This window comes from Pelobates fuscus, chromosome 5, assembly GCF_036172605.1.
Source record: "Pelobates fuscus isolate aPelFus1 chromosome 5, aPelFus1.pri, whole genome shotgun sequence".
In the NCBI taxonomy this organism is placed as follows: Eukaryota; Metazoa; Chordata; class Amphibia; order Anura; family Pelobatidae; genus Pelobates; species Pelobates fuscus.
In genome coordinates this window covers 123879070-123903408 of record NC_086321.1, presented here as the reverse complement: position 1 = coordinate 123903408, position 24339 = coordinate 123879070, and the positions used below count along the sequence as shown (strand labels likewise).

Genomic DNA, 24339 nt, shown 5'->3' with positions numbered 1-24339 from the left:
GTATAAGAAAAAACAAAACAAAACAAAACAAAAAACACACATAACAAGCGTTCAACAGTGCCCGTGTCCATCCGGCTTGTATAGGGGCTGTCAAATCTGAAGCAAATACCAGGGCTAATGGAATCTGCAGCTGAGAACATTGCTGGCAAACAGCCATCGAGTAGGCATGATTTACACTGTACCTATTGCACACTCTACACAGTAAATGGCTCTGAGCCATAAACTGCAAGCACTGCTTACTTACAAAACAGCAGAAACGGTGAAAGTGCGTTATTTGGAGATTTTAATACAATCAGGCATGCAGTGTAATCCATTTAAACAAGCCTTTAACGCTGATAAAAATCACAGAGTGTGCTGGAAAGGGAAATTCGTTATCAGCATTTTCTAATATATACACCGGTACTTAAAAATAGATCTACTTTCCATTAAGCCCAAATACAGATAAAGAAGATCAGAGATTCCACCATTGCTAAAGATTCCCAGCATTCCATCTTTGACACAATGGCCTGACCCGAGAAGGTGCCACAGTTGTAAGATGTGTTGGGTACAAGAAGGGTCTGTTCTGAAGAGTAATGCAAACATGGAGGACCTGTCCAAGACCAGCAACATAGTATGAACTGCAGAAGAGACCTTCATGCAGTTTGGGGCTATGTACAGAATGGCTTGCTCTATAGAGAGAGACAATAATTATTGGTGCAGAACCAGGGCCACTGCAATTCTCATCTCAATCTGAGTGAATGATTTCATCAGTTGTATGTGCATTACTTTTGCAGCAATGCAGATCCAAATAGAAGGAACAGATACATTAGCATGGGGCTACTAGAATTCCAATTTTAACTGTGCAGATGTCAGAACACATGCAAAAAGATCCCAACCGTGAGACAAATGCGAGGCAAAGGGTAACTCTGCACCCATGTGAGGCAACTGCTCACGCCCATATTAGGCATGCTTGCTGTCCTTAGGAATGGTATGCTTAATGAGGCAAGTTCTAATTGGATTTTCTAAGAAACTAAAGTTTGTTTAACCCCTTAAGGACCAAACTTCTGGAATAAAAGGGAATCATGACATGTCTCACATGTCATGTGTCCTTAAGGGGTTAAATCAATGGCTAAATGAGTGACACGTCAGGCATCTCCTTATGTAAAATGAAACGCATCCCCAATATCCAATTGGGAGCACAAGGGTATTCTAGGTTTTACTTTCTACACCCCAAACGAGCATCACTGATCACAGTCAGAGTTTAACAGACTATTTCTTCCTGAAGTTCCCACATCAAAACACATTTTGTCAAAAAAAAAAAAAAAAAAAAAAAAAATCACACTCGGAGAAGATACATTTTTCTTTTTAAATGATCGATTGAAACTGGAATTACAAGTCCATAATGCTCAGCAGTCATCCTAGGAGCAATAGGAGTGACTGTAGCGGTCAGAGCATAATGGTTACACATCAGACTGGAAGGTTTGTCTTGGTTATCCATTATTACTGAGATATAGAATCGAGTGGATTTGATTATTCAAATTTTTCAGTTCTATTAACGCCTAGTTGAGGACAGATCTTGCAGAAGCCATAATATACAACTCACTTTATGTTTGTCAATTACTTGTTATTTAACCCACTGTACAATTGCAGAGCACGTTTGTGCTAGGATGATGGTAATATTCAATATTGCAAGAGTAGTGTTTTCTACAGCAGTTAAAACTAGATCAATGAGAATCATACTTGTAGTTGATTATAAAAATCACTCCATAAAAAATAGTATATATACACACACTTAACATATTTAATTGTAATTAAGTGTGCTTTTTAAAGTCACAACATTTAGGGCATGATAAATTACAGTGTTACAAAGAATAGAGCTTAGAATAAAAAAATAAAAAAAAGATAGCAAAATGTTGCATTTAGGAGCGCTGCTTGACAGGGACTACATCAAATTTTCACAGACAAACCGGAGAACCCACAATTTTAAGTCAGCTATCAAATATTTTAAAAACACAGATACGCAAGGTATATACAAGAATAATTATGCAATCTCCTGACATAACTGATATGATGCAGTTGTGGAATGAATGTTGATTAGGCAGGCAAAATTAGTATCTTGAAGGGCAGAACCATATGCTGGGGACGGAATCATGGCTAACATGAAATTATTAAACAGATAACACAAGACTCTACAGTGTAATGATTTAGTATAATTATAATAAAAATGGCTACTTTTATATACTCTAAAATTACACACCATTATCCCATAGGGGCAAATTATCTATATTATGCCTGGATACCATTTAAAAACTATTAGAAACTACAGAAAAAAAAAAAAAAAAAAAGGATAAGCCACAAAAGTTTATACAGCAGTGTTAACCATACATCTGACACAAGGCATGGACAAATTAAATATTCATGATTTATTCTGTAGCAAGGTTCCATAGAATGCAGTCACCATAGAGATTATGAGACCAAGTTCTGACAGAATCTATCAAATAAAAACTCCCCAGATGCAGTGACAGCAAGCAAGTTTGGGGCACTTGAGGACAAATCGGTATCATATATAAATGGGAAGCTTTACTAGACCGGATAAAACATTATAGAGCAATCAAAATTACTGACAGGGTGGGTGCGTGCCATGGTGTTTCCCATGCATTAATCCATGTATCATTGACAGATAATATCACTATATACACTGCACAGCATGCGGTGTATCTATAAGGGGTTACAATACTGTGCAAGATTTCTAAAGTTTCATATCTCAGCCCCATCACGCAGAGGGTGTTAATACACGGTTACCTGGTACAGAGAGAGAGAGAGCTCCTGTATGTCAGTATGCAGGTAGGTACACCATCTGGCTTATTCTCTAAACTCAGTGAGCAGCGAATTGCAATCCCAATGGTTGCATTCGGGGATAAGAGGTCTGATGTGGAATCATTATCCCGTTCAGATCCAGTCACAGTTTGTCTAGGCTCTCCGTCCACCCAGGGAGCTCCCACATGCTGCCCCTCTCCCCGGAACCCACGTGTACCGGCCGCGCCATTCATCCCGGCACCGGGCGGCCCGAGTCCAGGCCCAGCTCCTCCTGTCCCCCCGGGGGCCGCCCTCTCACACCCGCTGCCCTATTTTTACAGACACTGTGTGGCTCCCAGTCCCGCAGGCAGCCTCCTCCCCTAGACCCGGTCCCCGCAGCCCGGGGACTCACCGTAGATCGGTCTGAGCCTCCTGTCGTTCGGATCCTGCACATGGCCCCGCGCCGCCATGATGACAAGCGCAGAAGGCCAGGGCGCATGCGCGACAGGAAGCGGACGGGGGGAATTAAAGGGACAGCGCACAGCTGGCAGCAGGGAGAGGTGTTCCCGGCCGGGGGGGATGTGACTGGCAGGAGCTCCTCTCCTCTCCCTGCTCATCGCCCGCTTACATTACAGCACGTGTGGCTGGGGGGCAGGAGTTACTGTCAGCCCTGCATGGGGGACACACCGCATTACTGTATTACTGACATTTATATTCAATGATAGTGAACTTGTGGTTCATCGTTCATTTTATTAATATCAGTAATGGATTTCATTTAATTTGATTAAATTAGACTATCAAAATACACCCCCCCACCCAAAAATCACCCCAACAACAACAAACAACAACCCTTTGTCAAATGTAAATATATCACACCTATATCTGAGTATTACACCAGACACAGGTGGGAAAAGTAATGTAGGATACTCTAAATGAAATATATGGAGACTGGATAGCTTTTCCCATTCACATAAGATATATATACAAACAGTAGTAGTATATACAGAAATAAGTACGTCAAATAGCTGCATGGCTAAACCTCCCTCCATCATGAAGAGATATTACTGTGAAATGGCTACCTACAGAGAGGGCAGACAAAAATATGCCAAGCGATCAACTCCACCCTCATCCAGGCCTGGACTGAGCCACTAGGATAGTTCCCTGAAAACTGTAGTACCTGGGGATGTCCAGGCTGCCACACTGTAATGTGTATGTATGGTGTCTGTAGCCTGAGGTGTTTGCAAATGGCTGCGGATATATTTATCCGAGTAGAGATTGTAGCCGTATTAGTCCAGTGATGTAGATGTATAAAACAGATAAAATTTGTAACATATTATAAAACTTTCAAGGAAGACCTCGCGCCAAGACTGGAAAAGCTCTTCAATTACCTCATGGACGGTGGGGCCGCAGATGGTGAGACGTCCAGAGCTAATATAATTCTCATGCAGAAAACTGGAAAGGACCCTCTACAGCCTGACAATTACAGACCTATCTCCTTGATCAACCAAGACATCAAGAACCTGGAAAAAATATTAGCAGACCGACTCAACCCCAGCTTGAAGACGCTGATACACCCTGACCAGGTGGGATTTATAACAGATAGACAACTTTTCGAGAACACCAGAAGGAACATTGACCTCATCTGGAGACAAAAAACCATCAACACACCAACTCTACTTGTCTCAATAGATGCGGAAAAGGCCTTCGACAGGGTCGAATGGCCTTACCTGTTCAACCTTCAAATACAACAATTAGCGCATCTTTCCCCAGCCGATTTCTTCAGGTATATGTGTGGCGAAACCGACCTCGCCACGTGTCCTTGGAGGGGGCTGATTGCCCGCCTCTTGCCTTTGGACTATGGACCAGACTTTATGGGAATGTGATACCCCAGATAGCCATACCATGGAGCCTATTCATATAATGAAAGACTATGGGAAAGACTTTAGCTCCATGGCAATTGTACTGTGTGAGTAGGATCTGCGCGCTATTCGGTAGTTTTGTGCGTGCAGATCCCAGCTATCTGGGGATAGGTGAAATGTCTGTGTGTTATGTGTAAATGTGACTTTATGTATTTTAAAGTGTTTTATGTTGTTTTGCAACCATGTGGTTAATGGAGTCTGCCTTTAGTCCTGGGTAATTGGATTACTTCTCCAATTAACTCCAGGGCAGAAGGGAGGAAACCAGGGTGCATTGTGGGGATGTTTTTCTGCCAGCCAGAAAGGAACAAAAGATACTTTTAGTAACTTTTGAACCCCTGGTCGGATTCATGCCATTTTTTAATATGTTGTTCCCCTGAATGGATTGATTGTGGATATGTATTTTTATGTGAATGTGATGTATGGTTTTAAAGTTATGAAAGTTGTGTAAAAGTATATTTTACACTGTATGCATAATGGGATTATGTGTCACACTAAGGGGAGGGGATGTGTGGGAGGTAACATCTATGTCATTGGTTCTTTTATGCCTCCCCCTGATTGTGGCCTGTATGTGTGAGTTGGAAATAAAAGCCAGGCTGGATGAGCCAGTCCAGAGTTCCTGTTTTACCCTCAAAGTGATGTGTCGTCTCATTATTGGGGGGGAAGGATTTATTGCATGCTGTTCCAGTTGACTGCTAGGAGTACAAGCCTATTCGTATGGTTCCTATTCAATGGTCTACAGCATTCATATGCTTGGGAGAATTTAAAAGGTTTCTCGGATTCGGTGATTGTGGTGTCTGCCAGAGTGCTTGGAGTCCTCAGGAAGCACTAGGAGCATCCATTAACGGAGGTACCAAGTCGGGGTGCCAGGTGATCCGTTACAATATGCAAATTTGAGATTACGTACAGCAACCAGTAGTGCAACAGGCCGCCAAAACACCACAGACCTTCTTTGAGAGGATGTGCTTTACAGAAACCACACAACGAGGCCTAATCTCCAGCTTATACACACACTTAAGCTCGGAAACAGGGGAATGGGGATACCTAGCGTACACAGAAGCATGGGAACGGGATTTAGGGGAGGTACTGGAGGGAATAGAATGGAGAGAAATATGGGAAGCTAACAACTCCGTGTCCATCTGTGTATCCCTTCAGGAACAGGCATATAAAACGATGTTTCGTTGGTACACCACGCCAGCTAAATTGCACTGCATGAAACAAACACCTACCGACACCTGTTGGAGGGGATGCGGCCATAGAGGCACATACATCCACATGTGGTGGGAATGCACCCTAGCGCAAACCTATTGGTCAGGGATATACGATTTGATTAAAATAATTTTCCATAGAGCGCCCGACTTAAACCCCTGGACGTATTTGCTTAGCAGATCTATAGACGATTGGACAAGGAGGGAACAGAAGCTGTTCCATAAAATCACCCTAGCCGCCAGGAGAGCGCTAGCGCACACCTGGCTACAAACACAAATGCCATCGACTCGGAGGGTCATATCCAATATCAAAGAGGTATATTTAAAGGACCACTCTAGTGCCAGGAAAGCATACTCGTTTTCCTGGCACTAGAGTGCCCTGAGGGTGCCCCCACCCTCAGGGACCCCCTCCCGCCCGGCTCTGGAAAGGGGAAAGGGGTTAAATCTTACCTTTTTCCAGCGCTGGGCGGAGAGCTCTCCTCCTGCTCTCCTCCTCCGATCCGCCTCTTCTCCTCCCCTTCGGCTGAATGCGCACGCGCGTCAAGAGCTGCGCGCGCATTCAGCCGGTCACATAGGAAAGCATTCATAATGCTTTCCTATGGACGCTTGCGTGCTCTCACTGTGATTTTCACAGTGAGAATCACGCAAGCGCCTCTAGCGGCTGTCAGTGAGACAGCCACTAGAGGATTAGGGGGAAGGCTTAACTAATTGATAAACATAGCAGTTTCTCTGAAACTGCTATGTTTATAAAACAATTAGTTAACCCTAGCTGGACCTGGCACCCAGACCACTTCATTAAGCTGAAGTGGTCTGGGTGCCTAGAGTGGTCCTTTAATGGACGATCTGACCGCCCGACTAAAAGGGACCATGTCCAACTTTGACAAACTATGGGAACCCTGGCAGAACTGTGACCTCTACAACACACTGGCACCCTCCGACCCCCCGTGAAACAGGGGTAGTAACTAACTTAAGATCCCCCCAGAGGGTCCGGACACGGTTTAGGTATCCCGGACGGGGCTCTACTGCATGGGACTGACGTACCCCCCCCTCTCTTTCTTCCCCTCCCCATTCCGTTTCAGCTAACTCTCCATTCTCTTTCTGATTCTACACTCTGTCACCTTTCTCTTGTTTGTCATTTTTACCATTCCATAACATTAGCCGCAAAGTAATACATAATGCTAGATGCCGCACGCGGCTGCACAGTGAGATATATAATAATAGCGTAAAGTGCACCGCCCTGATGGAAACAGAGTCTCCCCAATCACAAGGGGAAACGTCGAGAATGACCCCGTTACATTAGGTACCGCTACCACACTACCACACTGTACCAGAGGGGAAAGAGTTTTAAAGAGTTGAACATACAGGACGTGAGGCACGCTAAACTGTAGCATATACTATGTTGTTATATTTGTATTCAGTAAAATATTTGGTTTGTTTAAAAAAAAAAAGAAAAAAAAAAAAACCTTGACGGGATACTGGACAAGCATACTACTCAAGCTAAGTCGCTTATGTTATAAGTTGTCTATTGTTTAGCAGGGATTGTACTATGTCGCATATTTTTAGGCTTTTGCATAAGCCATGTCGCCTATGTTATGAAAATATCCTTGTCAAGATGAAAAAATAAAGAAATTTAAAAAAAAACAGATAAAATTTGTATCTTGTAATACCTTTTTTATTGGACTAACAAAATCCTTTTTTTTCGGAAGAACCTCCCTTTCTCAAGTCTAAAGCATTTCTGAGCAAGACAACACATAGAAAGTTGAGTTGTGATACAGGGGTTAAAGCGATGAGTGCAGATAAGACACAGGTTTCATAGAAAATAGATACCATTCTTGCAGAGGGTCGTAAATATCTTGTTTGAAGATCACAGAGTGAGGGGGGAAAAGAGAAAAAAAAAAGCAAGCTAACAGTGCAGTGCAGAAGATGGTGCTAGAAGGGGGGAGTAAAAACAAAATAATTACTTATATTAAAAATGCATGAATTCCCAAACAAAAGTTACAGGATATGCATGAAGGCCTGTGTCCAGCATGCACAGACACATGCACACTCTTACACATTAACTTATTAACTCATTAACACTCTTACACTCTTACTGATTAATCCTGTGACCTGTGGGATTAACATGCTAGCTGAACATAAGGTAAAATCGCTGTACTATCTGGACATATAATTGTCATGCTGCTTCAAAAACTAACAGAATGTATATACGTGGTGTAGCTTTATTTACCTGAATAGGTTAATTGTATGTCGGCCCTAGGATTAGTGGTGCCACGAGAAAATACGTTTGAGGTGGCATGTGGGGAAGCAAAATGTCATAGCGAGGTCCCCTGGGGTCCCCCAGGTAGAGGTCCCCTTGTGGATAGGCCGGATGGAGGAGGATCAATACCCAGAGGTCGCGATGTGGCACAGTGAGTCGTGTTCGGTCTCCCCGTCCTGGACCCCTGTTTACCGTGTGTCTCTGATGGCTCACCCGATGCCTCGTTGGGGCTATACAGTGCTCTGTTGTGGGTGTCCCTGGATCTCCTTTTGGGACCGGTGAGTGAGCAGGAGTTGGTGGGGTTGTTTGGCTGTACCTTGCTGCCTGCGTAGGGTCGCCCCTGATATGGTGAGTGCTTGTAGCGGGCTTGTGTTTGGCTTCTGTGGTGTCCTCCGCTTCGATGCCTTGTGTGTGCAAAATGTGTGTGCTCTCCTCTCCGCCGCCATGGTGTGGTTTTAGATCCCACCGGTGCTGCGATTCGTTGCTGCGGATCGGTTGGCGGCTGTCTAGGAGGGCAACGTGAGCTGGGTGGTCTTGGGACCCGTTGTTGCAGCCGGTGCTTGAGCTTAAGCCAGAATTCGGCGAAAATTCGATCCAGGTTGGGCCTTGTGCTTGCTGGAAGGCAGCATGGTTTCTGCCATTTTAGGTAGGCCTCTCATTTCTCTCATGCGTTCCCGTTTTGTCTGGGGAGACCCCCAGGGGTGGACCGGGATCACCCCCACCGGTCCGAGGGGGGGTTTGCGGGGTGCCCGCTTGTGGCAGTTGGTCTCCGGAGTGCTCCAGGCTGGGAGGTTGGCCGCCTCTCCCGCCCAGCACACGCTAGGGCGCATGCCCTCGCGGGTACAATCTGCTGTCCATCGTCCACTCATGGGCCGCTTTACCGGTTCACGTGGGGACTTGGCTTTAGTAAGTCGCTTGGGGTCTCGTGCTGTATTTTAGGGCGGTTAAGACGTGTATTTTTAGCCATTTTGGCCAGGTTTAGTAGGGTATGGAGCTCCAGCTATACACGTCTGTCCACCATGACAGTCAGGCCCGGCCCCCGAATGTTGCATTCTTAATAATACATAGTATAAATAAAACACAAAACAACTTCTTCCTTTAATCTGTTTATTTTGATAAATTGAATAAACTTTGGCGAATGGCCATGACTTTTATTACAGATTTCACAATTCCAATTTAACGCCTTAGGGACTGAGCCAAATGTACACGTTTTGATCAAAATAAAACGTAAAGGGAAGTGCTCATGCCATTGTACAGAACACTGGTGAGACCTCACTTGTACGCAGTACTGGAGACCGTATCTTAAGAAGGATATTGATACTTTAGAGCATGGTTCGTCAACCTGGTCCCTACCGCCCACTAGTGGGCGTTTCAGGATTCCAGGTGGGCGGTAGGGATTTCCAGGTTGATGGGGCGGCCGGGTGCGAGCCGGCGGTACCCGTGCGACTGGGTACCGCCGTGACCATTTGCGGCTCCGGCCCGCCCGGTAAACCGCCGGGGCCGGGGCCGATGGATGCGGATTGTAAGGGGGCCCGGTCAGCGCAGGGAGCTTTAACAGCGCGACCGGGCCCCCTGTGATGACATCAGAGCTGGGAGGAAGTGATTCCCCGGTCACTCCTCCCAGCTAAAACTGAGGGCCGCGCGGGAGGAACACCAGGGAGTCAGAGTGGGAACTCTGACTCCCATCCACCTGAGCCACCACTGGACCCCAGGGAAAGTCACCCTCCTGCACCTTAAAGGTAGGAAACAGGAGGGTGACTTAAATATAATGTGTGTGTTTGTTTGTGTGTGTGTGTCTTTGTAGGTATGTCTTTTGTGTGTGTGTGTCATTGTATGTGTCTTGTGTGTCTGCATGTGTGTGTGTCTATGTATGTCTGCATCTGTGTGTGTCTGTATGTGTGCCTGTCTGTTTGTATGTATGTGTCTTGTGTGTATGTGTGCCTGTCTGTGTCTTTGTGTGTGTATGTATGTGTGTCTGTCTGTGTCTGTATGTATGTCTTGTGTGTGTGTGTCGTATGTGTGTCTGTATGTGTCTGTCTGTATATATATGTGTGTGTGTGTCTGTCTGTATGTATGTGTGTCTTGTCTTTGTATGTATGTGTCATTGTATGTGTGTGTGTCTATGTATGTCTTATGTGTGTGTCTGCATGTGTGTGTGCATGTCTGTTTGTATGTGTGCCTGTCTGTTTGTATGTATATGTCTTGTGTGTGTGTGTCTGTGTGTGTGTGTGTCGTATGTGTGTCTGTATGTGTGTATGTGTGTCTTGTGTGTGTGTGTGTGTCTGTGTGTGTCTTTGTGTGTGTGTCTTGTATGTGTGCCTGTCTGTTATAGTGGACTATAGTAAGTGGGCTACCTAGCTCAGCCTTCCTACTGGGCATTGCTATAAGGACGGTTAAAAAATAGAAAAAAGGGGAAAAAAAGGTGGGGAGGGGAATTGAGGAGGGAGAGGAGATGAGCTGACGCACAAATGAGAAATCATATTATGCGCAAACAGAGAAGTCGTCTGAATATCACTGAAAGAGACCTTCGTTTGTTCCTTACGAAAATCGAACCAGATATCAAATATTTAGTCTCGCAGCATCAACCTCAAGGATCTCATTAATCACTAGTAAAGGTAATTTCAATTTACTTTATTGTTTTCTCATTAAACGTTATAAAGTTAAAAACCTTATAAACCTGCATTAAGTAGAAATAAAAAGATAAATGTACGTACATTTATTTTTTTAAAAAACACCCTCCTTTCTTAAAAATATTCCGCATTTGCGCGAAAACTGGTGGGCGGTAAGGAATTTTTTTCAACCAAAAAGATGCATTAGTGGGCGGTAGGTAGAAAAAGGTTGACTACCACTGCTTTAGAGAGATTTTAGAGAAGGGCTACTAACCTGGTTCATGGATTGCAGGTTAAAACTTACCAGGAAAGGTTAAAGGATCTTAACATGTTTAGCTTGACAGGGGGGATATGATAGAAACATTTAAATACATAAAGAGAATCAACACAGTAAAGGAGGAGACCATATTTAAGCCCTTAAGGACTGAGCCAAATGTACACGTAAACAAAAACTTGAATTTGCGCTATATGTCTGTTCAGGCGTAATTCACCTCTTTCATATTATGTGCACCCACACTTATTATATATCATTTTGTTCAGGGGAAACAGGACTTTCATTGAACATCAAATATTTAGGTATGAAACATAATTCTATATGAATAAAATATTTAAAAAATGGGAAAAAATAAGAATTTAAAATTTTTTGTTTAGTTCTACGTGACATTTTAACTGTGAGTGTCATCATACTGTTTGCTTTTACTGCAATAAAATACACATATTTGTATTCAGCGATGTCTCACGTGTAATACCGTACCCCCTATGTACAGGTTTTATTGTGTTTTGGGAAGTTACAGGGTCAAATATAGCATGTTACATTTTTCCGTTTTTTTCACATTAAAATTTGCCAGATTGGTTACGTTGCCTTTGAGACCATATGGTAGCCCAGGAATAAGAATTACCCCCATGATGGCATACCATTTGCAAAAGTAGACAACCCAAGGTATTGCAAATAGGGTATGTCCAGTCTTTTTTAGTAGCCACTTAGTCACATAAAAAAAAACATCTGAAAGGTTTACACTCCTAGCAGTCGAACTGGAACAGCAGACAATAAATCCCCCCCAAGAACGAGACAAAGCTCCGTGTTGAGGGTCAAGCAGGAACAGAACAGATCTGTGTCTTTATTGGCTTTATATACACATTCTTACACATTAGTACCACCCACAGGGTTTTGCAGAACAACCAATAAATACATACAATACACTCAGACACTCCCAGCAATTACACACAAAATCCTCCCCTCTGCCAGTGATATAATTACTAAACACAATGGGCTAACGTAATTATCACAGGCAGGAAAATACACCGTTTTTTTTGGAGATGACTGTAGGGATAATGTAAACACTGCCTTTTCTCTGAATAAAATGCCTGCACATAATGATTGTACTCACCAGAACAACTACATTAAGCTGTAGTTGTTCTGGTGACTATAGTATCCCTTTAAATTTGTATCTATTTTAAAAAGCTTCCTCATGGTTGTGATTCTCCTAATGTATCTCTCATGACATGTTATACTGTGTAACAATTTATGGCTTAATGCCCTATGAAAGACTTTCATTCACAATAGGAGTCCTGCTGAAATTACATTTGATTACAATTTAGAGATTATACATGCGTCACTATTTAGGTGTGAGTTGTGTGCTATGCAATAGTTTAGAGGACTTGTCAAACCATTAATTCTCTAACAATAAAAAAAAAAAACCCACAAAGGGTGAGATTTATCAAAGCAAACAAAAGGGAATGTCTTAAATAATTTCCGATCAGCCAGTAAATCAATAGAATGACTCTCAACATTTAGCATTTTGCAACCAGAATAGCACCTGTTTGTCTTAAAAAAATCATACCAATAGGTCCCCCCGGTCTTTTCAACTGTTTTCTGGGTTAAAGGAACACTATAGTGTCAGGAATACATTATGTTGTATTGGTTCTGGTGACTATAGTGTCCCTTTAAGCTTCTTTTCAGGAAACATTTTATAGGTAGAATTAGGTTTACTAAAATTCTCTGTTTGTTACTAAATTTCCATACTTGCCTATGCAAGATTTGTCCTGAACTTTCAAAACTGATCCTAGACACATGAGGCTTTTCCACAGTGTGTACTAAAACATAAATGAATATTGATGTAATTTTTTCATCTGCACTAGTTGTATAAAAACTATCAGCAAAACATTAAAGGAACACTCCAAGCACCAAAACAACTACAGAGCACTGTAATTTTATGTTATCCGGGAGTGCTCAGGTGAACCCCCCAATCTAAGTGAGGAAACCATTTTAGAACGTTTTGATTTCTTACTTAGGGTCTGCCTGTAGAGAGAGGAAGCGTTCTGTCTATGCAAAGCCGGGTGGTATAGGGCTTAGATTATTGGCTCAGGGCAATCAGCCTTAAGGCTCTCAACCAATGAGTTAGCCCTGCATTGCAGCCTCTGCAGAGCAACTAACCTCTTGTGTCCTTCTCTAGGCTGTAGTAGAGGCAGGGGCTGGCTCCTGGTTTGATTAAGAAATCAAACCGCTGTAGTGAATATGGTGTTTGGAGTGTTCCTATATTACCGGTAATATTTACACCTAATCGTCTGTTATATATACAAACATGGTATCAGAAGAAAGCTCTATATGTAATTTAGAGAACAATATACTGTAATTATATATGTATTCTTAATGAGAATACATGAAATAAAAGTGGAAATAAATACACACATAGCAAAAGTGTCAGAACCGCTTCAGGCACGGACATACAGAATCTCAGAAACACCTCAGCTACTAAGAAACTGATATTTACATTTCCCTGATCAAATGCATTAACATATATACAGTGTTATTTGCTAAAGTTAGGATTTGCAAGTGAATTAACATTTTTAGACTAAAATAGACAAACTAAAAACATAGCTGACTTGGAGACTTTTTCAAGTTCAGTTATTTTGGCCTCACTTGTGAAATTCACTTAGGTTTCCTGATAATTCTCATTTTGGCAAACAGCCGCTACATTCAGTAAACTTTGAAAAGAATCAAATGAAAAATCATATGCCAAAATCTAATCCATATTAGCAGAGGCGTACCTAGGTTGCACGGCACCTGGGGCAGAAATGCATTTTGGGTACTCCATGACCCCATTCATACACGTTATATGTATATCAACAGACATACACAAACACATATACAAACACAGACTTTAATCACACACATGCACATATATACATTCATATACACATGAAGATTCATACACACACACTCACATAGACTCATGCATAATTCATGCATAGACTCACACATTAATGTACACAAACACAGATTTATGTACACAAACACAGATTTATGTACACAGACAGATTTATACACACATATAGACACTTTCATTCATTTACACACACATATTTTTTTATTACTTATTAATTTTAACACAGCCTCCCTTTTCTTACCTTAAAGGACCACTATAGTGCCAGGAAAACATACTCGTTTTCCTGGCACTATAGTGCCCTGAGGGTGCCCCCACCATGAGGGACCCCCTCCCGCCGGGCTGGATAGAGAGTAAAGGGTTAAAACTTACCTTTATTCCAGCGCCGGGCGGGGAGCTCTCCTCCTCCGATCCTCCTCCTCTCCTCCCATTAGGCTGAATGCGCACGCGCGGCAAGAGCTGCGCGCGCATTCAGCCGGTCTCATAGGAAAGCATTATCAATGCTTTCCTATGGACGCTTGTGTGCTCTCACTGTGATTTTCACAGTGAGAATCACGCAAGCGCCTCTAGCGGCTGTCAGTGAGACAGCCACTAGAGGATTTGGAGGCTGGATTAACCCATTTATAAACATAGCAGTTTCTCTAAAACTGCTATGTTTATAAAAAAAAATGGGTTAACCCTAGCTGGACCTGGCACCCAGACCACTTCATTAAGCTGAAGTGGTCTGGGTGCCTATAGTGGTCCTTTAATAGGGACTCCGTAAGCACCCAGACTACTTCATCTCAATTAAGTGGTCTGAGTGCCATGCCCCTCAAGTTTTATCTGCAGGAAAGGCAATGTTTACATTGCAGGGTTTAAATGCCTCCAGTGGCTGTCACTCTGACACCCACTGGTGGTAATTCTAACAAAATAGCTGAGTTAAACCTGGTTAGTTTTATCAGATGGTCTCATATAGAACATGTGATTGGCGCAGAGTGTTTTTTTGCCGCGCATGTGCTCTAGCTTCCCAATGCTTTCTTATGAGCAAACATTGGATTGGCTGAGATCATCAGAGACTGGCACTGAGGAAAGGTAAGTGAAATTCACCTTTTATTCCATGATATGGAAGACAAAATTAATACAGGTAACTAGAAACTACAGTATTAGGAATTAGCACATTTGTCAAGATCAGCTATTTAGTCCTGCATTATTTAAAGGGACACTATAGTCACCTGAATAACTTTAGCTTAATGAAGCAGTTTTGGTGTATAGAACATGCCCCTGCAGCCTCACTGCTCAATCCTCTGCCATTTAGGAGTTAAATCCCTTTGTTTATGAACCCTAGTCACACCTCCCTGCATGTGACTTGCACAGCCTTCCATAAACACTTCCTGTAAAGAGAGCCCTTTTAGGCTTTCTTTATTGCAAGTTCTGTTTAATTAAGATTTTCTTATCCCCTGCTATGTTAATAGCTTGCTAGACCCTACAAGAGCCTCCTGTATGTGATAAAAGTTCAATTTAGAGATTGAGATATAATTATTTAAGGTAAATTACATCTGTTTGAAAGTGAAACCAGTTTTTTTTTCATGCAGGCTCTGTCAATCATAGCCAGGGGAGGTGTGGCTAGGGCTACAGAAACAAAGTGATTTAACTCCTAAATGACCGTGAATTGAGCAGTGAAATTGCAGGGGAATGATCTATACACTAAAACTGCTTTATTTAGCTAAAGTAATTTAGGTGACTATAGTGTTCCTTTAATTTTGGAATGCCATTCACTACAATTCTAAGTCTAGTGAGTATTCATATTTTGTTTCTCAGTTTTGTTTGCTATAATGGTACATTTTCCCCTTTCCCTGCAGACTATTTTTTAACAGTTTTACCTGTGTCTATTTTTGTTATTTTTTTTTGGCTATTGTGACTCAGAGTATATTATTTGCCCAATTCACTACAAGATTACGCAAACATTGCTATTTACTAAAGTGAGAATTGTGAGAAATTAAAAGTGAATATCCAATTTAGGGCCCATGTAGAAAAAAAGTGGAACAAGTCTCCAGGTCGGGTGTACTTGCAGTTTGGCTACTTTGGCTTTCAGTTTAAAATTCACTTCAAATTCCCAGCAATTCTCACCTCAGTTAATAAACATGAAATGAAAAAACAAATTCTAGACTTCCCTTACTACAACAATGGTGTTTCATATCTTTTTTTTTTTTTGCTAGATAATCAAAGCTGAAGTTATTTGTATTTGGTTATTTAATTTGTTATCTCTAGTTTCAAAATAATATTAACAGAAAAAACAAAACCCAACATTAGTATAGCAGAAAATGGGGCTGCAGTGAACAGATAAAGGGAATTTAAAGGGACTCTCCAGGCAGCCCCTGTTTACTCACCTGGTTCCAGCGCCGGGAGCCTCGTGAAGCCGCTCCCCCTATTTCATCAAAATGACTAAATAGGCGGGGGCGCGAGCAGGGAGCAATCAGACGCTTCCATTTGGAAGCGTCATTGCTCCCTTGTGCGCATGCGCGGCTTCACCACACATGCGCACAGACTTCAGAGGGCGGCATTCATGCCGCCCTCTGAAGTCCTCAGCGCACTACCGCGCATGCGCGCGGTGTGAGCGGCCGCGAGCTGAGCTGACTGACAGCTCAGCTCGCGGTCTTTACCCGCCCCCCTCCTCTGCTTACAGGCTGGAGAGAGAAGGTGCGCACACAGTGCCTTCTCTCTCCTGCACATGTCAGACGTGTACAGGGCCTTTTTAGGGCCCTGCATGATAGGAAGTGCCTCTAGTGGCCGTCTGAGTGACGGCCACTAGAGGTATTTCTATCAATCAATGTAAACACTGTATTTTCTCTGAAAATACAGTGTTTACATTAGATTGCCTGCAGGGAGCTATAGATCTCACCTGAACAAATACATTAAGCTGTAGTGGTTCAGGTGACTATAGTGTCCCTTTAAGCTTTTAGGGAAGCTAATAGGAGCCATTTTGCAATCCCCAGCTGCTCTGTTTGCTACTAGTTCCTCACTATCCCCAGTTTAGTGAAAGACAGGAAGTTGCTGCACAGACTGGCTGCATCCAATCACATACTGGCAGCCGAGAAGAAGGCGGTGCTGAACTTGATTGACAGTGATTTTAGCCAATGGCAGCGCAGGGAGTAAGCTAGGCGCTCAGTATGAGGAAGTGACCAGCACTTTGTATGTGTCTCCTGTTTGTTTATAGTCCAACTGGTTACCTGGCTCACAGTCTGCTACAGGACATCCATCCCCAGGTAAGTTCGGCCCCATTATCCCCCCACTGGGTCAGGGCTTGGGCTGCAGTCTTGGACTAGCCCACTCTTGCTGGGACTTGCTCAGCCCCTATGATCTTACTGGGTTACATTATATTTACCTATCAGCCAGTTCGTCCATCTGGCTGAGCATGATAGGGAATGGAGTCCATAACAGTGACTGGCCAGCAGATGAGCCAGCCAGTTCGTCCATCTTGCTGAGCATGATAGGGAATGGAGTCCATAACAGTGACTGGCCAGCAGGTGAGCCAGCCAGCTCGTCCATCTGGCTGAGCATGATAGGGAATGGAGTCCATAACAGTGACTGGCCAGCAGGTGAGCCTGCCAGTTCGTCCATCTGGCTGAGCATGATAGGGAATGGAGTCCATAACAGTGACTGGCCAGCAGGTGAGCCATCCCTAGTAGACAGGATGTCTGCTCAGTTTCACTTACTGTTTGTCCTTGGCATGATCAGTTTCTATTTCTCTTAGTGACGGTGACAGCTTTGCTGGGTGTGATTGTCCTGCTTATGGACTTATTGTTGTTTGACTCTTCTTATTAAAGTGACTTGCTCACATTCACATGCTAGGGACCCTCGGGCCTTGGTGGTGACTCCCCAAAGTTTATATTTAAAAAATAAAAATGTTTTTATCATAAACCGAGAAATGGGGAAAACACAGGGTTTAGCACTATTTCACATTATTCTCTGACCTGAACTAATAACTATTCGTATGGTGCAGAAACATGGGGACCTCCTCCCACCCCCCCTCCACACCAAATTATATGGTGTAACCATTATGATCACATTTTCCTGTTTAGACAGAATTAAAATAAATAACTTACAGAAGAAAACAAAACATTAAAATGCATGTTTGTTTGCTCCCTAAGTGGGGCTGGGATTATTATGAAATGCCCCTCTATATTTTTGGAGAATAGCTGAAATTCGTGACTGCTGGGTTGACAATATCATTGTGTTTCTAGGTAGAAAAGTTTTTTTGTTACACCTGTCAGTGTGTTTTGCCAGTCATCATTGGTTTTAGGTCCAGCATAAGAGTAAAGTGTAATACTCTAGAAAAGTTTATTTGTTAGCTTTTTTTTTTTTTTTTTTTTTTCCAGAAGACCTCAGTGGTGCAAATACTTTATTCTCTACTTATTTTCTTATATGCAACTCCTTGACCACTTTGGTTTATTAATGCCCTGCAGCATAATATTCTTTTAAACAGCCTAAAGGATTTATTGATATCATAAAGCAAGTAGTGATAGGGAATGTGTGGTGTCTTGTCATTTTTGCTAATTTTATACAATCTGGTATTTATGCATTAGTTAAGGTTAAAGCGGGCATCTTAAATTATCACGCTTATTCACTAAAGTGAGAATTTAAAGGGAATTACAAATGTAAGACCAAAGAAGCTGAACTGCAAGTATGGCTAACTTAGAAAATCTGTCTACTTTTATCTTAAATTTGAAATTCACTTTGAATTTTCACTTTAGTGAAAAAACCCTGAATTTGTTATTAAAGGACCACTCTAGTGCCAGGAAAACATACTCGTTTTCCTGGCACTAGAGTGCCCTGAGGGTGCCCCCACCCTCAGGGACCCCCTCCCGCCCGGCTCTGGAAAGGGGTAAGGGGTTAAAACTTACCTTTTTTCCAGCGGTGGGCGGAGAGCTCTCCTCCTCCGATCCTTCTCTTCTCCTCCCCGTCGGCTGAATGCGCACTCGCGGCAAGAGCTGCGCGCGCATTCAGCCGGTCACATAGGAAAGCATTCATAATGCTTTCCTATGGACGCTTGCGTGCTCTCACTGAGATTTTCACAGTGAGAATCACGCAAGCGCCTTTAGCGGCTGTCAATGAGACAGCCACTAGAGGATTAGGGGGAAGGCTTAACCCATTCACAAACATAGCAGTTTCTCTATGTTTATGAAAAAATGGGTTAACCCTAGAAGGACCTGGCACCCAGACCACTTCATTAAGCTGAAGTGGTCTGGGTGCCTAGAGTGGTCCTTTAAAGGTTTAGAACCTCTTAGAATATTGAACCTTCTTTTGAGAAAATGATATTCCAAGTAGTATTAAATGTTTGGTACTCCGAATGTAAACTTTTCAAGTGGCCCACTCTTATTTTATTCCATTGTCTATGTTTAATGTATGGGAGTTCTAATTGTAAAGCTCCCTTGTTGTAATGTTTGTAAACCATTAGTGTACCAGTATAAACTTGTAAGCTGCTGTAAAATTAAACAGTTTAATTAGTATGCCAATATTCACCCTTTGGCAGGGACCGCCAACACCCTAACAGGTAGATTGTATTCATTTTGGTATTACTCAACTGAGAGATTTAGGGTGACTCGCTTAACTGAGAATTTTTGGAGATCTGCAAATTTTACAAACTGAATTTTTAACAAAATTCTAAAAACTTGGACTTCGAGTAGATAGAATTCTGCAACTCCACTGTTCTTTCCAATTTAGATATTTTAGCCTATAATTTGATGTTTATTTTTCAATGTCTGCCTTACTGAATTTGCTTGCCAGGAAGCTGTATGGAATTTATCAAAGAATTTCAAAGGATAGGCCAAATAAATAAATAAAATGCCAACTCTTTTATTTTAGTCTAAATGTGAATTCCCATTTGTTAATTCTTCAATATGTTTGTCTTACTGATTACCAGTGATGGGGAAACACAAATTTCTAGGACAGAATATCTGTGCAGCAAATAAATAAAATTGCTGTTCCTTTTTCGGTTTATTGTAATTTACAATCTAGTGACTAACCTTCTTTGTGAAGCTATACATTCCTTGATAATCAGGTGCATACTAGCTGAGCACTTTGAGAGCTGTCAGTCCACAAAAGTTGCAATTCTACAGGTGTGTTATCATCTATTTCATGTTTATTCATGCAAGCCAGAGGAAAATCATACAGTTTATTAAACAGCAAGCAAAAACCAATCCATGTTTGCAAGCATGATTATATAATCTCGTCAAGAAAAAAGTCTAGTGTTTATTGCTTCGTGTCCAATCATGTTGAAACTTGCTGAATATGATTTAAACAGTTCTCTAGACGAAGCCATGCATTAGAAAAGGACTCTTTGTAGAACAGGATTGTTTGTCACAAAATTGAACAGACTGTACAGGAGGTTGTTTGGTTAATAAATAGCAATTCATGATTAATTAATAGGTGACAAATGTTAACTACATTTTCTGCCTTTTGGCTTGATTTTTATCTATTTTCCATCACATTTGATGATCTTACACTTGCTGCAAAGTCTTTGCTGTTTCTGCAAGTGATGTGACATGGTCACTTACATTTTCTACTCTCAACTAAGCTTTCATGAAGAACTGTAGTTCAATGAATGGTGAGCTTTCTGTTGTAGAAAATTAAAGGACCACAGCCATAGTAGAGACTTCTCCTCCCTCTTCAAAGGACATCATTATCAGCCAGACCACTTTATCTAAATAAAGCTGTTCTGGTGCAGTGGTCCTGTCCTAACCCTGCAATGTGCCACGCTGCAGTTTATTAAAATTAAAAAACAAAACAAAAAAAACAACCTGCAGTGTTTTATTTTGCATGTTTACATAGATTTCTAGTGTCTGTCAATATGTCTTGTGATGCAGGAGCACCCATAGAAAAGCATTGATTCACTACTGCAGTAAAAATAAACAAACCCTATGTTTTGTTCTGGTGGTATACTTGCCTTAAGTTTGAAATTCACTTTGAATTCCATACAATTCTCACTTAAGCATATAACCATATTTGATAAATTAATTCTATAGATTTAAATGAATGCACCATAACCACTGTAGTGCACAGTTATGGTTATGATGCCAAGAGTGCCCTGTCTTCTACCCGCCCATTTAAGTAATCAAATGTTAGACTGTTTAGACTTCTTAGTGTGGTTTTGAGTGTCACTCCTCTCTGTTTACGGTAAGACTAGCAGTGCAGGTCTTAGCTCATTGGTTGAGAGCAATCAGCTGATGCTGTCAGCCAGTGAGCTAGAACTGCATTGAAGTGCTTATCTCAGGTAGCTAACAGAAGTAGTGACGGGTATCTAATGGATGTAGCGCAGACAAGGCGTTGCCTCTGGGGTATCCAAGTTAAAGGAACGCTCCAAACACCTAAAGCACTTTTAAATATATAAAGGTATAGTGTGCAAAAGCGCTTAAAATGACAAAACAAAATAGCAGCTCTACACACTCGTGTGGGGTTAACCTTACTCCCCTCACCAATACAATAAGTAGTGTATAAATAAGTGAAAAACAAAATAGTTGTGGAGCACTAAAACAGGGTTATCTTACCCTGTTTTAGCGCTCCACTACTATTGTGTTTTTCAGGTGTGTGTGTATATATACACCTAAAGCACTGGCTTTATTTATTTTTTTTCATATTTTTATTTTACATAAACTGTAGAGTTAAATATAAATTTAAATTGGCACATTTTTATAACTGTAACCCTGTTACCACCACCCTTGTTGTCAGACAACCGACCCTGTTACTTTGTTACTTCCTGGTTTGATTAGCTCAGTGGAGATAAACTCATAAGTCAGCAATTGCCCGGCGCACCTGCCTTGCAAAGACTTTCTCATTGAGCTGCATTGGGAAGTCTGTGATTGGACAGCCGCAGAAAGTCTGGGCAGTGTTAGAAGAGGAGGGCTTGCAAAGGCTGCAGACTAGAGATCTGAAAGATTAGCAAGTTGTTCTTAGATATACCCCGTAAAATGTCCCCTTAAGTAGTCAAGTCATTCTGGTGTGTGATGCCATGTTTTAGAACAGGCAGTCTGTAGTGTTTATGGTAATGGAAATGATCCTTTTAAGGGTTGTAACAGGTTGAATGCACCATTAAATTGTGATTTCCACCTGACATTGCTTACAAGTAATAAGCCTGTGAAAGGAACACTACAGTATTAGGAATACAATGTATTGCTCATTCCATAATGATTTTAGCAGGTCTCTGGGACTTACCTTTACTTTATCACCACGCTCCTCTCTATGTAGCCGCCCTGTCTCCTTGGCTGAGATCTCCGCCAATCTAATATTTTCCCGTATGGAAGCATTGTGCATGCACCACACAATGAAATGTTTCTCTATGAGCAAAATTTTATTGAGAACAGAGTTTGACTCGGTCTGGAAGACAGCCACTAGAGGTGTTAACCCTGCAGTGAAAACACTGAAGTTTCTATAAAAATGCAGTGTTTTGCATGATTAAAACTATAGGGCCTCTTTACTGAGATGATGCGGTTTGAGTGCCTTTAGTGTCCTTTAAAGGGACACTCCAGGCACCCAGACCACTTCTGCTCATTGGAGTGGTCTGGGTGCCAACTCCCACTACTCTTAACCCTGCAAGTGTAATTATTGCAGTTTTTGATAAACTGCAATAATTACCTTGCAGGGTTAACTCCACCTCTAGTGGCTGTCTACTAGACAGCCACTAGAGGTCACTTCCTAGTTTCTAGCACAAGTTTCCTGTGCTAGAGCGTCGCTGGACGTCCTCACGCTGTGTGAGGACCTCCAGCGTCGCTCAAAACCCCATAGGAAAGCATTGAAATGATTTTTCAATGCTTTCCTATGGGGAGACGTAATGCGCATGCGTGGCATTGCCGCGCATGCGCATTAGGTCTCCTCGGTCGGTGGGCGGGATCAGTCTCGCCCACCGGCCTACGCAATGGACAGGAGGAGCGTCGCAGAGGAGGAGACAGCGGCTGATGGCTGATCACCGCTACCTCAGGTAAGTGACTGAAGGGGTTTTCACCCCTTCAGTAACCGGGTATTGGGGGGTGGGAGGGAGAGGGACCCTCCAGTGCCAGGAAAACGGATCGTTTTCCTGGCACTGGAGTTTCCCTTTAAGCTACAAGTGTGCCTATTTGTCTAGTAAAACTTGAAGTCAGTGTGACATTATTGTAAGATATTATGTAAAAAGGAAAAAAAAATGGTTGTACTTTGGAAACTGTTCTCTCAATGTAGTGTCCCTTGGCCAAAAAACGGTTAGGATCCACTCTTGAAGATTGCATGTTCATTTTATTTTGAGGTTTCATTTCTTGTTTGTTAGACTGTTGCTCTCATTCATCACTTCTTTTATGTACGATACACCTATTTGGCTGTAAAAGCTTCAGTGATTAGTTATTCTGCTTGTATATATGTCATCATGGGTGTGAACTTTACCTAGGTATTTTTATTCTCATGCAATGCAAGACTGACAAGTACTGCTTTGTTTCCAATCTCGTATGTATATATTTCATTAGAAAATCTGCACTAAAATGTGCCTCTCGTTTCGTAGATTGGAAATGATTGACATGTGTAAGAATATATGTCACTGGTTTGTTTGTGTGTGTGTGTGTGTGTGTGTGTGTGTAAAACTGCAAGTGTATTACTTCTGTTGATGCAAACGTAACATACATAAAGGTCAATTTAAACCCTAACTCCTCTATAAAATGTGTTAATTGGGCAATAACTTAAGGTGAGTGTTCATTTTGGGATTTATTCTTTAACTATTGACTTGAGTAGTGAATTGAAAATTGAATTGCAACCTTTAATAAAAAAAAATAAAAGGTCATTTGAAACATTCTTCAATTCACAATTCGGTTTATCGAACAACACCTTGAATAAACAATTTTAATTGCAACATGTGTTTTTTATTAAAGTTGGCTATTGGTTCAATGTATGCATTTCTCTTGTCAGTCTGTCAATGCCCAATTAAGTAAAATGTGTAGGTGTTTTTAAATCTTTTTAGCAACAGCAATGCTGATAATAAGATAGTCACAGCAATTTCTACACTTGTTTTAATAATCTACAAGTTGTAGATATTTCTAAAACTGTTAAATGTTGTTCCTGTGCAGAAAAAAAAACGCAAGTGAAAGTAACTTTGTTCTTTGTTTTAGTGATGAACATGGCGTCAGCATCTGAGCAGGAAACCAGATTGTGTGGGAATTGGTAAGTAAACCTCTGATTTTTGTCTACAGTAGTATTGTGAATTAAACTTGTAGCATTGCTTTGTGGTGATTACTGTTGCATTTGTTATATGGTTACATTTGGTCTGGTAGACAGCCACTAGAGGTGAAGGAAACACTGCAAGGTAATTATTACAATCTGTAGTAATTACCTTTTACAGGGTTAAGGGACCTGGGACACTCCATCCAGACCACTTCAATGATCTGAAGTGGTCTGGGTGCCTATAAGGTCCCTTTTAAT

The 24339-nt window shown here is 41.9% G+C and overlaps 2 protein-coding genes across 4 annotated transcripts in view; one reads left to right on the top strand and one right to left on the bottom strand.

The window, feature by feature from the left end:
* Positions 1 to 3266, bottom strand: part of NAA25 (N-alpha-acetyltransferase 25, NatB auxiliary subunit) — a 34821-nt gene extending 31555 nt beyond the window's left edge. The window contains exon 1 of the mRNA XM_063454225.1: positions 3188 to 3266. Within this exon, the coding sequence (XP_063310295.1) occupies positions 3188 to 3245 (58 nt within the window). The 5' untranslated portion in view covers positions 3246 to 3266. The remainder of the gene's footprint in view (positions 1 to 3187) is intronic.
* A 13797-nt stretch (positions 3267 to 17063) lies between these two features.
* Positions 17064 to 24339, top strand: part of TRAFD1 (TRAF-type zinc finger domain containing 1) — a 54515-nt gene continuing 47239 nt past the window's right edge. For all 3 annotated transcript variants that reach the window (XM_063454222.1, XM_063454221.1, XM_063454223.1), the window contains exons 1-2: positions 17064 to 17171; positions 24030 to 24081. In XM_063454222.1, the coding sequence (XP_063310292.1) occupies positions 24032 to 24081 (50 nt within the window). In that variant the 5' untranslated portion in view covers positions 17064 to 17171; positions 24030 to 24031. The remainder of the gene's footprint in view (positions 17172 to 24029; positions 24082 to 24339) is intronic.